This window comes from Struthio camelus, chromosome 5, assembly GCF_040807025.1.
Source record: "Struthio camelus isolate bStrCam1 chromosome 5, bStrCam1.hap1, whole genome shotgun sequence".
Taxonomy (NCBI): domain Eukaryota; kingdom Metazoa; phylum Chordata; class Aves; order Struthioniformes; family Struthionidae; genus Struthio; species Struthio camelus.
This window is the reverse complement of record NC_090946.1, coordinates 34447838-34464227: the sequence shown is the minus strand read 5'-3', so window position 1 is coordinate 34464227 and position 16390 is coordinate 34447838. Positions and strand designations below refer to the sequence as shown.

The 16390-nt window shown below is 42.9% G+C and overlaps 1 protein-coding gene across 4 annotated transcripts in view; it reads left to right on the top strand.

Moving 5' to 3' along the window:
• Positions 1-16390, top strand: part of PAMR1 (peptidase domain containing associated with muscle regeneration 1) — a 57839-nt gene that overhangs the window by 20447 nt on the left and 21002 nt on the right. For 3 of the 4 annotated variants that reach the window (XM_068945490.1, XM_009688440.2, XM_068945488.1), the window contains exons 5-6: positions 4295-4512; positions 8551-8658. In XM_068945490.1, coding sequence (XP_068801591.1) covers positions 4295-4512; positions 8551-8658 — 326 coding nt within the window. The remainder of the gene's footprint in view (positions 1-4294; positions 4513-8550; positions 8659-16390) is intronic. The other variant, XM_068945489.1, reaches the window with a different exon arrangement.

The following is a 16390-nucleotide window of genomic DNA, read 5'->3' as shown; positions in this document are numbered from 1 at the left end:
GTCAATTGAAGAAAAAAAAAAAAAGCTTGTGATGTTGCCATGAAGCTAATACTAGCCCTTTTCTCAGACTTGCAAACACAAGCCTATTGTGTAGTCATAACCAGCTGTAATTACTGCCTGAATAGCACTGTAGCATCTTGACTCTGGAGAACTGTGTGCAGTGTCAGAGAGACAGGGGAGCGGTGCTGTAGAGGGGGTGTTTGGCGTTCTCATGACACTACTTTATGTCACTTGCTGGGTGTGAGTCGTACCTACCCTATTTTAAAAAATAATTTTGATTAGGACTATAGCTTAGACAGCACAGGCTCAGAGAGGTGTTAACCTGTAGTGTTTTACATTCCTGTACAAGGCTCTGTCAGTTGAAAGGTTATAAAAGTGCTTCAGGAGTTGCAGGTGTCACCATATCTTCCCTCGTAAGAGGATGGGGTGAGAAGAAATGGATCCTGTGTGTGCACATCACTAGTAAAATGCACCCATCTCTAGGGTAAAGAGATGGCAGCTGGCTAACACAGGGCTCAAGGTACAAGAGTGGAAGGAAAGGCTATTTTAACAAAGGACGCTAAAACAGGCAACAGTACTTGCCATGAAATCCTTCACGGCTGCACCAAGAATACTCTCATCTGATTTTGAGGCAGAAGAATTTGGAGATCTGTCAAGTCAGCTAACCGATGTGCTCAGTCTTTGGAGAAATAAGACCAAGAGACCTCCATTCTAGGGCCTGAAGGCCACGCACCTGCATGCCAGGAAGATGTTAGCATCATGTGAGATCTGTGTACTTCACTCCATTTCCCTTTGCTGGTACCAGAAGATGCAAAACTTTATATTCAACATGAAGGTTACCCTTATGAGAATGACTTTTTCTTTTTCCCTGTGGCCATCCTTCCTACAATTAAACTCCATACTAGGCATCTGCTTGTTGTGACATAATGTTGCACTCTAACTGTGGAAGTCTCCAAGAGGGAAGTCTGAGGTACCAATCTTTTGTTGTCTGTGACTACACTTGTCTGAGTTGGGTAGTCAGAAGCGTAGGGCAGGAGAAGCATAAAGCCCTGTGCAGAGAGTGAACTGAGCTTGAATACTGCGTGCCTATAGATGCCAGCAAATGCCAGGGCACTTCTAGGGAAAGATCAGGAGCTATCCTGGCCGCCCACAGTTAATCCTGCCACCCTGCCCCAGGGCAGGAGGCATAGGAGGAAACCTCCAGGCAAAACAGAGAGCATGAGGACCTATACATGCCTTACATGAGGTTGCTTATGTGAGGTAATCCAGCAGGCAGGTCCTGCGGCAGCTGCTATATTTAGCGTGAAGCCTGTCCTTCAGACCGTTCCTGCACAGAAAGGCTGGTACAACCAAGGAGTCCACCAGAATCTTCCTCCTGGACTTGCCATCTGGGGCCAAATCTTTGCCTTGACTGTGTTTCTGTATACACGCACCAGTTCCCTCAGCGGTGCTAGCTCTGCTTAGAGTTGTAATGCACAGCCGATGTTGTGCTGAATCAGCGTGACAGCTAACAGAAGAACTGCTTTGTTCCTTCTTTGTGGGCGTCCTCCACACATCCAGTGCGCAGCCGTTCTGATGGCTCGTGAGGGCAGGGGATGGGGACAGTGCGGAACAGAAGGGGGACAGAGCGCTTTATATCCTTCTCTGCTTACACGGGACAGGAAGAATGAAACTCTCAGGAACACGGATAAATCTTCCCTTGCCTCAAGCTGTGCCACACAGTCCTTTGGGGTTTGGCTAAGCCGAGCTGTTTTAGATAAATGGTGCCCAGATTGCAGTGGTAGTTTGTTTTGTCTACTTGTTTTCCAGCCTTGTTTTTCTTGAGGTGGTGATGTATAGGCTCCCTCAGCCCGAGCCATGTCAGGGATGTCATACCACAGTAGAAGTAGCACATAACTTAAATCATTTTCTTTAATGCTTCAGCAGAGATGCAGTTTTAATTTTTTTCCTTTGGTTAGAAACTTTCCTCGGAGGGATTGAGGTGTGTGTTCATGCTGGAGACACTAACCAAATCAAATCAAGACAATACTTTGTGCTTCTTTTTGTATCTGATAACCTATAACACTAAATTAGCACCCTTTATTTCATAATATTCAAGAGTGTTAGGGAGTAGTCACAATTTCACAGGTGAGGGAACTGAAGTTCAACATATTGCCTGTAACTGTGATTTAAACAGTGATAGACCTTGCTGTCTGTAAAGGGTCTGCTGAACTAGGCCAAAGACGAGAGGATTTGAAAAGCCTTTGGCAGGATTCCTGACCTGCCATTTCTAAGCCCTATTCGTGGGACCCTGTGTCATCTGTACAGCATATCTGCTTCTACCCCAAGCTAAATAAAACGCAAATCAGAACCCCCCTATGCCTTTCACAAGTTCTGCTATGTTTTCATTATTTGTAGAGCAGAGAAAACCAACAATTACGAGCAGTACTCTGTATACTCCTCTGTCGTTCTATATTTCCACTTTGTGTAATAGCTCCTGATATTCTTTGTTCAGGAACACGTTGTCAGCCAGAGTTTGCCTCTGCATGTACAAATAATACTGTATGGAAAGTTATTGATACTAGCCCAATTCTGCCCACCATTACACGATGTGCTTCCCAGAAACATTCCCAGTATACTTACACACATACTTATTTTTAACCAGAAATGTAATAGTTCAGAATACCAGACAACATTTTTAGGATTTAGGTAGCATAAACTGTAGCCTGATAGGTATGACGAGGATGAATGGGTTAATTTGTATAGCTCTGTAACTTCCACAAGGGGTAGTTCCCTGGGATTTAGTCTGCCAATGAAGGAATGTTTTGAAGATGTGGTACATAAAATGATGCCTGTGAGGACATCTCTGGGAAACCTGACAAAACGAGAATTCAGTCTCCCCAACTCATGTATTTTATGCAAAGCTAAACTGAATTAATCTCTTATGCATATTTTAAGCAGATGTCATTTATTCTTACTCTACCTTCCACCAGATGATTTTGAAAATGAGGGGCTCTGCTCCGTTGATGTAGATCCCTACAACTGCTCATTTGTTTCGCTTCACATGATACTCTAAAAGAAACCTGAACGAAGATGACTGAGTGAGCAGACCTCTTCAGACAAGTCACGAGTGGGAAAAGGAGGTCATTTCATATAATATGAGGGCTTCCTTTATGGCCTGAGTCATAGGAAATGAGCTCCTGTATCCTTTTACTTCTTCAGACTGTGAAATCTGGTGGCAGATCCAAAATTTGGCTCTTCTCTTCGGTGTGAAAATGCAGTCTTTCCAAACCACTAGGCCCACACTGGAATTGCCCATATTGTGTAGGCAATGTGGAAGATTTAGCCTGATCCTAAAAGCACACAGCTTGCAGAGTTAGGAGTTGTCAGGAAGACTGAGTAAATTAGAAGTTTAATTTATAAAATAGTCTGTTGAGCAGTTAGTAGCATGGCTTTCTCGCAGTCCCCAATCTTTTAATTCTTATCCTCTGCACCAAGGCTGGGCCAGGCTCCCCAGCCATTGCTTATTCCCCAAAGCACTTGGTGTTTCTCACCCTCTGTTTTTCGTTTGTATTCTGGTGGAATGTTTTGGCTCTGTGCCACTGATTTCAAACAGTAGCAAATAACGTTGTTAACGAATAAGAGCTTTGTGCAGTGGCTGGATCAAAGCTAGGAAAGACAGACGTTCTAGGAAAAGGCTTTAAATGTTTCCTTTCTGCATTAACTCCTGTCCCTTATTCCTGTCCCAAAAGAAAGGCAAGAGCCAGCCACTGCAGACTTACTACCACTTTGTTTTCTAAGGTGAGATGTGCTGTATTGTTTCAGGTTCCCTTTCTCTGCCTCTTTCTCTTACTGTCAGGTCTCTAAGCTTTCCTTGTACCCCTGATTGCCAGTTTCTGGACATAAAAATGTAAATAGGTTTTGATCCTTGGTCTTTTATACTCCTACTCTCAGCACTTGGTATTGAGGGGGAAAAACATCATTTTTCAGCAAATAGCTAGGATAGAGATACGCCCCCTACAGCATCTGACCCCAGACGAAAGTTTTATCATTGTGAGGTGGTTAGCATCGTGATTCACGTGAGCAGACTGCATCATGCCACTTAAACGTTCCCATCGAGCAACTCTGCAGAGTTGAGCTGGCTTCCGAGGATCATGATGCAAACATTGAGATGAAGTGAAGGGGACTTCATATAATCAGAGACTTGTTGATTCACTGGGGCAGGGGCACTAACATAACTAAAAAGCCAAATAAATTAGAGACAGGGTACGCAGGTGAGAGTGTGTACTTTGACTGTGTGTCCTTCTTCCCCAAGGTTTTCCATGCTGAGCCTTGAATTTGACTACATGTGCCAGTATGATTACGTGGAGGTCCGTGATGGGGACAATTTGGACAGCAGGATAATTAAGAAATTCTGTGGAAATGAGAGGCCACCTCCCATCCGAAGCACTGGGTCTTCACTCCATGTCCTTTTCCAGTCCGATGGTTCCAAGAACTTTGACGGGTTTCATGCTGTCTTTGAAGAAGTTACAGGTAAAATAATCCAAAAATGGAACATGCCACTTGTTAATTCAGTCTCACTAATTTCTCTCCCTATTTTGCTTCATTAAAAACTTTCATGCTGTGTTACCAACAGCAACTTACACAAAATCAGTGCAGGGAAGGTTCAAAAGCCATCAGATGGGTTGTGAAAGCGAAGCTCTCTAACAAAGACTAAACTCCTACTACCTGTGTGAAGAGCAAGCACATTGGCTGGCACAGAAAGGCTGCTGTTTTGTGAGACCTTTCTCTTTGAATCCAAGTGCTAAGAGCACAGAAGGAAATAGAGGAGGGGGCATGTATATCTTTGCAATTGTGAACTACTCAATGCTGTGTGCAGGACCAGAGTCACTATCTCAGTAAGCAGAAACCTGATGCATGTCCTCATAGTTAGCTCAGTGAAAATACCCTTACATGCCTGTTGTTTCATACCATTAGGGCTTTCAGGGGGGAAAAAAAAACAAACAAAAAAAGTGCACAGAGGACAGATTCTTTTCTTTAAGGAGAAAAAAAAGGCATTTCCCATCCTGTGATGTACTCAGTATTATGAATGACAGAAGCATGGCTCCAGAATTCCTGTGTGTTTGTTAGTACTCAGCGCTTGGGTTCCCCCCATTGCTTTCTGCCTTTTCTTTCTGCCTGCCAAGTAACGCTTAAAATGTAACTGACTCCTCATTTTGCCGTTGCATTTGAAGCAGCCTGTATGCTTTTCCTGGATTTTCCTTGCTTAGCTATGCAGGAAATTTTGGTCAAATCTATCCACATTACTCCTAGCACAGAAAGCTAATCAGAACATGCTGCTTTGCCGCTGATAAACCCCGCTGGATCTATGCCTCGTCATTACCCGCCTTACGTATGCCCTGGTGGCCCACATTTCATGAGGTCATACAGGGTATATCCGGCTCAGGAAGTTTAGTTAGTTTATATAATCTTTGTATAAATATAAAAACTTACATTGGATCAGCTGTTACTAGTGATTGAGGATGTAGCTAGTAATCTGAAACGGGCATACCTCTGCGTGCAGTGCCTATGCCATTCCTTAGCCTGCCCTCTAGTTACTTAACTGTTACCTTTAATACCAGTCAGTAGCGTAGCAGGAGCAGTTAGCTATTGATAGCTTGCCTCGGCTTCCAGCAAGAGAGGTGATACAGAACAAACAAATGTGGTGTGGGCTATGTTGCATAAGGACTGCCTACACTCAGGGAACTAACGTTTTCCATATGGCGCAAGCTGAATTGATTCTGTTTTCTCTGCCCAGGAGGAAAACTTGCTATTCCAATACTGTTGAGCACTTTGTTTCCACCCCATTTTTAGTGGTAATTATTTTGAGGCTGGGTGGTTGCAAGTGTGGTAATCCACACAGAGCATGCTGCAAAGGGCTTGGAGTCTGCGAGGAGGTCTCATTGTGTGCTTTATTGTGGAGCTGTTCTAGCCTGATGTGTCACTGCAGTGAAAGGCTTTTAAAACACTCCAGTATCTCTTTATGTGAAGCATTAACCTGGCCAGCAGGACAGTTTAGCGGCATGCTTGAGGCAATGTAGAATTGAAAGCAGGGGCAGCACACGATTGAAAGTGCTGGCAGCACATTGCAAACTGAAGTGTTTTCCCTGGAATTCCCCTCTCTGTAGAGCCCTGCGAAAAGCTGAGGTCTCAGGAATAGGTCGAATGAGGCTTGATAGAGCAGTCCCCTGCGGTGCAGGTGAGAGCAGCAGCAGTGCATGTGCTCACTGGATGTGGACTAGGCCGTGGAGATGCTCTAATGTGCCCAGCGCCTTGGCAGTATAATGTAGAGGACTGGAAAAGTGGCTTGTGGGGTCAGAGCTGAATTCCTTCCCTCTTTGTCTTCCCTTCCTCAGAGCTCTGCACTGGCTTACAAGTCACAGCTTGCTGAAGGAGTGGCACTGACTATGCAGAGGTAACTGGTTCAAGTGCCAGAAAGGGTTAAATTAATAAAAAATCAGCTGCAAAGCCTATATCCCCTTTATGAGAGGCCACTGCATGCCTACCCAAAGGAAGAAACCGCCCAACCTGCTGGGCTGCCTGTTCTGGAAGCAAGTGTTAGGCCCTTGAGCTCTGCCACCCGTGCCAAGCGTGAAATGGAGTCCAGTGGTTGGCATGAGTGACTAGGAGCAGTTCACAGCAGACTTCAGATAAGAAGGATGAGTGGCCAGGTGGGGAGGCACCAGGAGCTCCTAGGGTTTAAACATGTGTTGCATCTGGTTGGATGAAAGCCTGCTGTTGAATTTCCGTAGCACTTTATTCTCCATACCCCAAGCTAGTGATTTTTCACCTAACATAGGGGTTTTAACCTTTTGTAGTACTGTCCCATATTGTTTTACTGAAGCTAAGCAGTCAAGACTCCCTTAAGGAGAAAAACATTCAGTTCTGTTGAGTATCACAGGCTTTTTCTAGGACCATGTCTGGTGCCTCCCCTCATTCTCTTGACATGCTTGGTTCTTCAGAGCCATGAGACAAAGCTGGGGTGAGGACAAAGCTGAACATTCCCTGGCTTAAAACCAGTGACTACAAAATATCAGTCTATGTAGGCTCTTCTGCTTCTTTACTTTTTCAGTGATGTTTTAGGTTAGAGGGACACAGTACAATTGCCGCATGTATATGTTCCTTTTCAGGAAGTAATGCAATGCTTTTCAGGAAGGAATTACTGTCCTTAGTCCTCAAACAGACCTGGAAGATTTTCATTGCCCAGCTAGATACAAACTGCTGTTGCAACATCACATGAAATCTCCAGGGAAGTCCATATGTGGCTCCAATCTATTTCTTCTCTCTTGCCATCTGGATAAAAGAGACTCAAAGATCACTCTTCAGGTGAAATCTTTGCAAAGAAAACTGCTCATTCTGAGATCTGTCATTCTAGATTGCAGCAGAGAGAACATTTTAAATGTAATAGTGCAGAACGTCAGTGTAGGGCCCCAGGGACTCTCAGGTGGAAAACTCAATGGCTGGTGGAAAGATTCCTGTTCCTGTCATGTGGAAGGTATTCACTGTGGAAGGACAAAGATGAATGAATATTTGATAAATTAATTTGAATGATGTCTTTTGTAACAATGATGATTGCAAAATTTAAGTAGTAAGTTATCAGGCACGCCTGGATAATTCTTGGTGTTGAGGATTATGTTTTGTAGTCAATTTGGGCTAAAACTGGAATCAACTACTGATGTGGATCCAGAGGTGATCTTTGCTGGAGAGTTAAGATGGATTTGAACCAGGGCATCGAATCCAGAATTCCTCAGATATTTGACTTATTCAAATCTTAAATTGGGTTTAAATTTTGTGATTTGGCCTTCTTTCTGTCTGCTAAGACCCATTTTTAGTTTGGAAAGTATCTAGGTTAAGATTATCTGTTTATCCTTCTGAGGGTAAATTAATGTTCTCCTCCCTTGTTAGAATGGGCACAAATATATAAGCGTTATTGCACAATGGAATTTGCTCATATTAAATAGAGCAATTACACATTCTGATATTCCATTATGCTAATATGTCCAGGTTTATTCATATCACTGCTAGATTTGTCGTATGCCAGAACTTCCCCAGATAGTTCAGGGTCATCATGATCATTCAGAGCTTCCTGAGTCCAACACCACAGCAATGGTCCTCGGAGGCAGAACAACTCACAGAGTTTGGAATGACATATGTCCAAGGCCCTCTCCCTCCCCCCCCCCCCCCCCCCCCAAGGAGGCAATCGTGGGGCAGGAGCTGAACTTTGGGAGGAACTACAGGAGAAATGTAGGTAAATACTAAACCTTAACTTAGGCTAAGCTCTTCATACTGGTGGAGCTTGCTATAAATTATTTTTCTTCCATAAGCGATGAGTGCAGAGAATTGCGTATCGGGAGAAGACTGTCTCTCCAGCCAGTAGAGAAGAGCTGAAGGCCTCTTGATGTGCCCCTTACTGTGCATTTCTAACTTTTAACCAGAATATTTAATTGACCCCAAGACACAACTGTCATGAAGAAAAATCAGTAAGAACTCATCCTATGAGAGACTATGATTATTCTTGGTTTTCTTTTGTAGCTTGTTCTTCATCTCCATGTCTTCATGATGGAACGTGCATTCTAGACAAAAGTGGTGCCTACAAATGTGCCTGTTTGGCTGGCTATACAGGGAATCGCTGTGAAAACTGTGAGTACAGGCTCTGTGTGTATGGCCTGCCTCCAGTGTTGTCACTGATCCAGGCCATTAAGTGTTAGGAGTACCATCTATATGTAGGGTAGGTCAATCACAGTACCAGAGAATGCACTGAGATTCTTTTGGCATTTTTACAGACACAGTGCTTGCAGTTTACGAAGGTTGCCACTGAAGAGCTCTGGGGCTTTCTATCTATGTGCAAAAGGATAAAAAAGAATTGGAGCTGGGAAACAGCACACAAGAAATCTTGCAACTAGCTAGCCTTATCAGGAGAGGGATATCTCTGCCATTTTCCATTGTGTGGATCAGCTCTTCTCTTCTAACAGCGCATACCTCAGCTCAGCCCTGAGTTTGATGCTTTAGCCAGAGTCACTCTTAGGAAGTTTGTCTTCCCTCACAGCCAGCTGAAAGAAAGGTAGAGCGCTGGCACTCACGAATGACAGAGAGATTGAGGTCAGGACAAACAAAAAAAGGTAGATTCTGTCCTAATCTGTGTTGGTCATCACTGTATGTGTAGTCATACACGTGTTTTTGACCTGCCAGGCCAATTGTAAAATAGCAGAATTCAAGTGAGATCAAACCAACTGTCTGTTCTAGCAATTTAATCCTTCACACTTGAGGAAATGTCTTTGTCTAACAGAGCTTCAAAGAGCAGGGAGGAATGAGAATTGTGCAATATATGCTACGATAAAGGCTTTATCATCTCTACTAGCTGAAAGGAACAGTGTGCAATATTTACAGTCACTGAGCTAGACCTCCAGCTGACCCTAGAGGATTTCAGTGATATTGGTGAAGTCCAGCTGGGATCATACTTGGCTAAGACAGAAAGCATGGCTTACTGTGGCACTGCTGTGGCCATAAGGCACGTAATGCCCTGTCTGCCTCCAGAGTTTTCAGTTCTGAGTCAGTGTATACAATATATATCCTCCCCAGTTCAAAATCTCCGCCCCTGTTGTGAAATCCTCAGGAATGGATTTTTCTCCTGGATGGTACTTCCTTGCATTACTAACAGTATTACTGTGGGATAAAAGACCTCTGTATTTCTACAGATCCAGAACTAGCAGACAAGACTTGACTTTTTCTCCTAACAGACTAGAGGAGAGGTTGCTGTATGTTTTCTATAAGCCTGAAACAGCTTGGGTTCAATCCATCTTTGCCAGATTGCACAGATTCCTGGTGTGTTTTCTCTAGGGAAGGAAAGGGGTTGCTGAAAATTGGGGGTTCCTGACCTCAGGGCTAACATGGCTGGCTCTTCTGCTAACAGCTTCTTTATGCAGGGTAGTTGTTTAACAGATCTTTTAGGGACTGGAAACTCCAGAGCCCTTTGCACCTGCTCAGTGAAATTGATATTTCTGTCTTCAGGAGAGAATTAAAAAAGAGAAGATAAAATATTCCTGTCTGATTCAGAACAAACCTAAATTACAAATTAATTAAATTGCCAGCAAACCTCAAATCCTAGTTTTGACAGGCTCCACACTACAGTCAAGGCAAGAAACGCAGCTTTCCTTCTTTTGCTACCTTTCTCTTGTAATTCCAGTATAGAGACTTCACATGTGCAATACACAAAGCAAATAATGGAGGAAGTAGTGAAAAAATAATAGGGTGAGGCTTCTGCCTTAGTATAAATGATGAAAACTGTACTTAGTAACAGGACAAAAGGAGAAGACACTTAAAAATACATACTGTAAGATTTTAACTTGACAGGAATCCTTTACTTTGATTTTTGAAAGAACAGTGCAGTTTATGATGTTTAGGGTTTTATGCTGGCCTTTTGTTTAGACTAGGAAATTTATCTTTCAGCACCTAAATTGCTCCCTTCTGTAACACAGAGAAAGCTTGATATTTTTTTTCTTGTGTGTGAACAGCAAACATCACAGTGGGAAAATATCATGACAAACCTCTGTTCTCTCTGGCCTCAGAGAAGTATTTTTAAAGATATTTCCTTCAGTATTGCCAAAACATATCCCAAGTATTTTCCAGGAAAGTGTTTAAGGGGGAAAAAGGCAGAAAATTAAAATTTGATTTATTTTTTAAGAGCAAAAGGAAGAACTGGAAAAATATCTGTGGCTGTAATTCTTTAAAAATTCGTCATGTAGTTTCCTGAACAGAATTCCACTTTAAATGTTAGAAGGAGATCCTGTCATACTCAGAAGTTTTCTGTCTGTCAGGTCTTGCAGCAACAGTGCTGTCTTTCCTGTTCCTTGGTGGGGGAAGCTAAGGGAGATAACTTAATTTCTTTGTAAGACTAGTCACTTTTGGAATATTGAATATGACTTTGCACACAGTGGGGCTGATTCTTTCAAGCTGGTTTTCTTGGAGCAAGTCAGGTGCAATCCCATTAAAGTCAATGGATTTATGTTGGTGAAAAATAGGTATAAGAGAGAAGAAAATTAGAGCCCTTTAATGTTAAGTGGATGTGAAAGATTTGAGGTGGTGCAACAGAAGGTACTCAGAGAGACACAATGGCTTTGGTCAGAGAAATCAAAAGGGCATATTTTAGAAGAATGGAGATTGTGGAATTATCTCACTGAGGAATAAGTTGAGGCCAAATAAAGCAAATTCAGCTATAGACACTTCAGGACAGAATCAGAAAACTTTATGTCACTCACCATCCCAGTGCAGCTGTGTCTTTTTGTCTGTTGCCAAGTCTAGTTTTAACAATATTGAATTGTGGGAATCATAGTGGGAATTATAGAAATCGCCTTAATGGGATAAACCTCAAGGAACCTATTTTTTCCTCTGTTAAAATAAATTCCATCTCTTCAACAGGATGATCAGCATTGGCCAAGCTGCTTTGCTGGAGCAATATTAAACACTAATTGCTCTGTCAGTTGCAATTTGCACTATTAATTAAATGATTAAAAGCACAGATTGCTTATAACTAGTGCTCTCTTTTCTCTTCTGCTATGGCAGCGAAGAAATTGCCTTTTTGTTTACAATTTGAGGGACTAATACAGTGATTTAAAGGCTTCAATAGCATGAAGTGAAATGCAGGCACGTGTCTTCCTAACAGCTGTTAGTATTTGAGTCAGTTAAGTTTAAGGGTGAGAACTGCTTAATCTAGATATGTCTGATTTTACTCTAGTGATTGTTTTAAAAGATTTTTCTATATGAAATTATAAAACAATTGCTAACCAATAGAGTGAGATTTTTCCTTCTTTCTTCTCTTGTAAAACACAATAAACACAAGTCCCATAGATCAGTAACAAATATCTTCTTACACATAAGCATGCTTTGTTATGATACAGTAAGCCGAGAAACCTAATTCCTATTTAAAGTAATTTGATTTCATTCTAATCTGAATGGATTTGTAGTATACCTGCATGCACCTTTCAGTGACCTCTGAGCCATGCTGGCATGACTGAGATAAAACTCAGGCTTTTCTATGTGACCTCTGTGGATTTCAATGCAAATAATCCTGCAAGCAGAGGCGTAAGAAATAACAAAAATCAGATCATCTTGTTCTCTTATCCTGCAATACCCTGAAGCAGAGCAGCAACTTCTTCAAAAGATATGTGTTAGAGGTAATGAGCTGACTAGTGGCCTGGTCCTGGTGCTTGGCATGCTGAACTGCATCTACTCGAGTATCAGACTGTTAATAGTGCTTTACAGCATGGCAACTACTTGTTCATCTCAATCTCAGAAAGGTCTTTTCTCAAGTTCCAGAGCTGTGTTTGCCTGCTGGAGAAACAGCTGGAGCAAGATGGTGCTGCTGGTGCCCCACAGCAAACCCTTGCCCTGCGATCATTCTCCTCTGGGACGGGCTGTTCTCACTCAGGAGTCCTCCCAGGGCCTGCTGGCCCCAGAGCGAGGGACCTCGACCTCCTCCTGCCCTGAAATTTCCTGTTACCTTTATTTCAAACAAAGCCGAGCAAACCAGAGTTCCTACGCAAATAAGGAGATCTCGTGCTGAATGGGGGATTCAGGGCTCAGATCCGATTTCCATTTTCAGTCTCTTTCTCATTCTTGCTTGCCAAGAAAAAAAGGTTTCTTTGGCATCCTAATGAAGGGACTAAACCAGCTGACTGAGCTGTGTAAACCAGCTCCTTGCTGTAGCCTTTGATGTTGTTGGTGCTGGCCTCACCATGTTCCAAGAGGCCTCTGAAAATAGTTTCCAGGGTCTTCCCCACTGCAGATTTAATTCCCTTCCATTCTCCTCTGCCCCATACGACTGTGGCTGGGGCTGGTTCTTAGGGATGCCCTCCCCCTTAACTGACTGACTGACGTTTAGATAGGGAGAAAGCATTAGCACTCCCTCACACCCTGCCTTGTTCCTGCTGTGGGAGAAATGAGCCCAGCTGTCAGTGCTTAGCATAGGTTAAACAGACTTTTAACCTCAGCTGAGTCTAGGACTAGGCACTGGGGAGAGGTTCTGGACATTAAACTTTTTTCTTTCACTCAACCATGGGCATGCAATGCAGACCCTTCAAAGGGAATGCTTGATCTTTTATATTCTATAAAAAAAGATTCCCACTAATAGATTTCAAGGAGTGCCATTACCTTACGGTCCATAGTCACTGGTGTGTATTCTGCCGTTTGCAGCCTGTGTCAAGGCCGTGCGTACAGAGTTACAGCGGGGAAGCTGAGGTGGAACAAAATGCCCCTGCGTCCTTTCTCACCTTTCTGACCTGGAATTCAGCCCTATTCCAGTTATGGAAAATGTTCTGAAAAAAAAATACAACTCTTGGTTTTCCTACTCTTAGCCCTGCCTTCTTTTTTTCCCATTGGAAAATAACTTATTACAGCTTTTTTAAAAGGACAGAGTTCTTCCCCAGTTGTGCCAGGTTGCCTTTTTTGGTCGGTATGTCAAGGAGGTAAGATAAAGACTACACTTTCTCTGTCACATTTCTACTGCCTTCCCTCCAGGCTTACCTGTTTAGTATGGGTAATAAGAAGAACCTAATTCCTTCTACTGTCAAAACACGCACATACCTGGACCTGCTAAGAAGTAAAGGGTAGGGCCTTTTTTCACTATCACGGTACAAGGTTCCCCTGCCTTGAGACTCATACACCAGCAAAAACCTTTAAATGGAATGGGGTAGTTCTCAGGTTTTGCAGATCCATTAGAGGTTACAGGCTAAAGCTTAAACCAGCACCACCCTTTAGCTGATCATATGACAATGCTGTAGCATGAACACAGGTGAGATGCACTCACGGGCTGCTTGTTCTCCAGAGCTTTCCTAGGACCCCCTCTTAGAGGAAAGGTAGCGTAGTTACTTGTATCTTGAGCACTATTACTCAGTTAAGCTGTTCTTTATGGGCTAGGATGTTGATGAGGACAATTAGTTATGGACGGGTTGAGATAATCCTGCCGTGAAGTCATGGCCAATGCAGTTGTGCAGGAAGCTTTATATTGGCCCATATGTCTCTGCAGAGCTGCCTAAGATAATAGTACTGCCAGCTTCAGAGATATATTTAAAAAGTTTAGTTCTGGTGGGATAATTGTCCTCTCTTGTTCTCCTGAGCTGATCAGAAACTTGTGATGTTGGCTAGACATTGGTACTGCGTTATGCACTTTGCCCCATACTGCAGTATGTTCCTTCCCAGGAGAATCGTGTGTTTAAGAGGAAAGACCTGTGTTTAGTTCCTCGTTCTGAATTCAAAAGGCTTAGCTTGAGATGGTAGTAAAGATTTCTGCTCCCAGTTTTCCGTTCAGTACCTTTCTTGGAGATTTCTCCCTTGGTTAGAAGGATGCCATAGCTGTTTACATAGCGCTGCCAAACCACCAAACATTATGTGTGGTGTTTTAAGGTAATCTAATATCAGTTTGGGGTTATCTGAATTCACAGAGCTATCAATTAAAGCTGTTCAGCATCAGCTACCCAAACAGACAAGATGTCCCTACAGGAGAGCAGGAACACCTAAGAGAAGGATGAGGTTGATGGCTGAGGATGGAAATTGCTATCTGAATTTCATGGGAAGCACTCATAAACCACTGCTGCTTGTGCATCAGACTGCAGAAAACTGGTCCCTAGGACCGCTGTTTCCTTTTGCTCTGTCAGGACAACTGCTGGATTGGGCAAGTCATGCAGTCTCTGGGAGGAAGCTGCTAATACCATTTAGCAGTGGATTAATCTCATAATGTTTCTACAGTGTTTTGAAACTGCAGTGAGTAAGTGTTGCTTATAGCAAGGCTGAAAGAGAGCACAACCCCTTTATTGTTTACTCTTATCCCTTTGTTGATTTTCTCAATGTCTATTAACTAGCCAGATTTTTAGTTCCTCAGAAAAGAAAAACGTCTGGTAAAAAATGTGATATTCTGCCTAGAGCACAGCCCCAGCTGTTGGTATCATCTAAATCAGATATTGTCTTTTCCTTAATATAATCCATCCAAGGATGGGCCTGTCTTAGGAAAAGAGATGTATTTCTAAAGCACATTAAATTGATTCACAGGGGATCTCCACTTTCCTCACCCCAAAACAAACCTAGGTATTTTCTCCCATCCGATAACAGGCCTGAGAAATAAAGCCATCCATGGGATTCTCTCTGGTGTGACTTGCCATGAGGAAAGATGATTCAGTGTTGCAGGAGGACAGTTCAGCTCAAGCTATGTTCCAGGTAGCCCTCCCACACTGAACAAGACAAAGATAGTTCTTGCCATCATTTTGTCACTGAATCCTGAGACTAAGTCCTCCCCACAAGGCTGCTCTAGTTTATGGCACAAGTCAGCTCTTCAGTGCAGAATAACTGCATAGCAGGCCAGAAGTAAGAGTCGGCATCACTGACACGCTTTGGGGTCACTCCAGTCCAAAGGTTGCAGACTACAGAGGGCTGCCTCCTAGCTGAGGGGGAGGAGATGTATCTTCTGGCTTCTTTGGAGCTAGAAGAAATAAGATAAAGGCTCAGAGTAGATTTGAGGTCTCTGTCTCTACCTAATCCTTGTCCTCTCTTAAGCCTGCTGATACGCGGTTCCTAGCTTCTGAGGTGCAAGTGATCAGACTGCAGGTTCTTGTAACGCTTTGGGGTAGCCTTAAAACTACTTGGAAAGCTTTCTGGAACAACCATTGTGCTTAGATGCTGACAGCTTTCCCCTGTTTTTTCTGCAAAGTTCATTACAAGGCTTTGTTCCTCCTTGAGGATTTTGCACTCACATATCTCTGAGGCAAGGTACCTTACACACTTCCCTTTGTTTTGCTGGTGGGACAGGATTTCACTGTCTTGCACGCTGTCTTGCAGCTGATAAAAAACACTAGCAAAGCAGAATGGCCCCAGGCGGTAGAAACGATGACAGAAATGATCAGGCAGTATCCCACTTGCTCTTTCTTATGGCTCCCATACCCCTCTCTGTTTTCTTCAAGAGCTAAGCAACTGTTTTTCGCAGCCAACCAAATTGCCTTGCCACTTCCTTAGTATTCTCCTGCTTTTTAGTTCTCTTTGTTTTCTTTTTCCCTATACTCTCATCTCAGCCCTTGGTAATTTTGATCTCTTTTTCTTAAACAGGCAATGCCAAATCTTCCTTTCTATCTCAAATCCAGCTTAGAAGATTGCAAAAGGCTGAATAAACTATTCTGTCAGCTACGCTAGAGTGAATCTATATAATTAAATGATGTTTTGCTCTTACATTTAATGCACATTCACAAACATGGTCTCAAAGTAACATGCATTTCTTTAGAGCATCTCTCTCATCTGGCATCGTCTAGGCTTGTCTCTGCTTAGCTGGAAAGCTGACATCTCCAAAAAGAAACACCTCAAGGTGATTTATTCTCCTTTGTAATTTGGTATAATA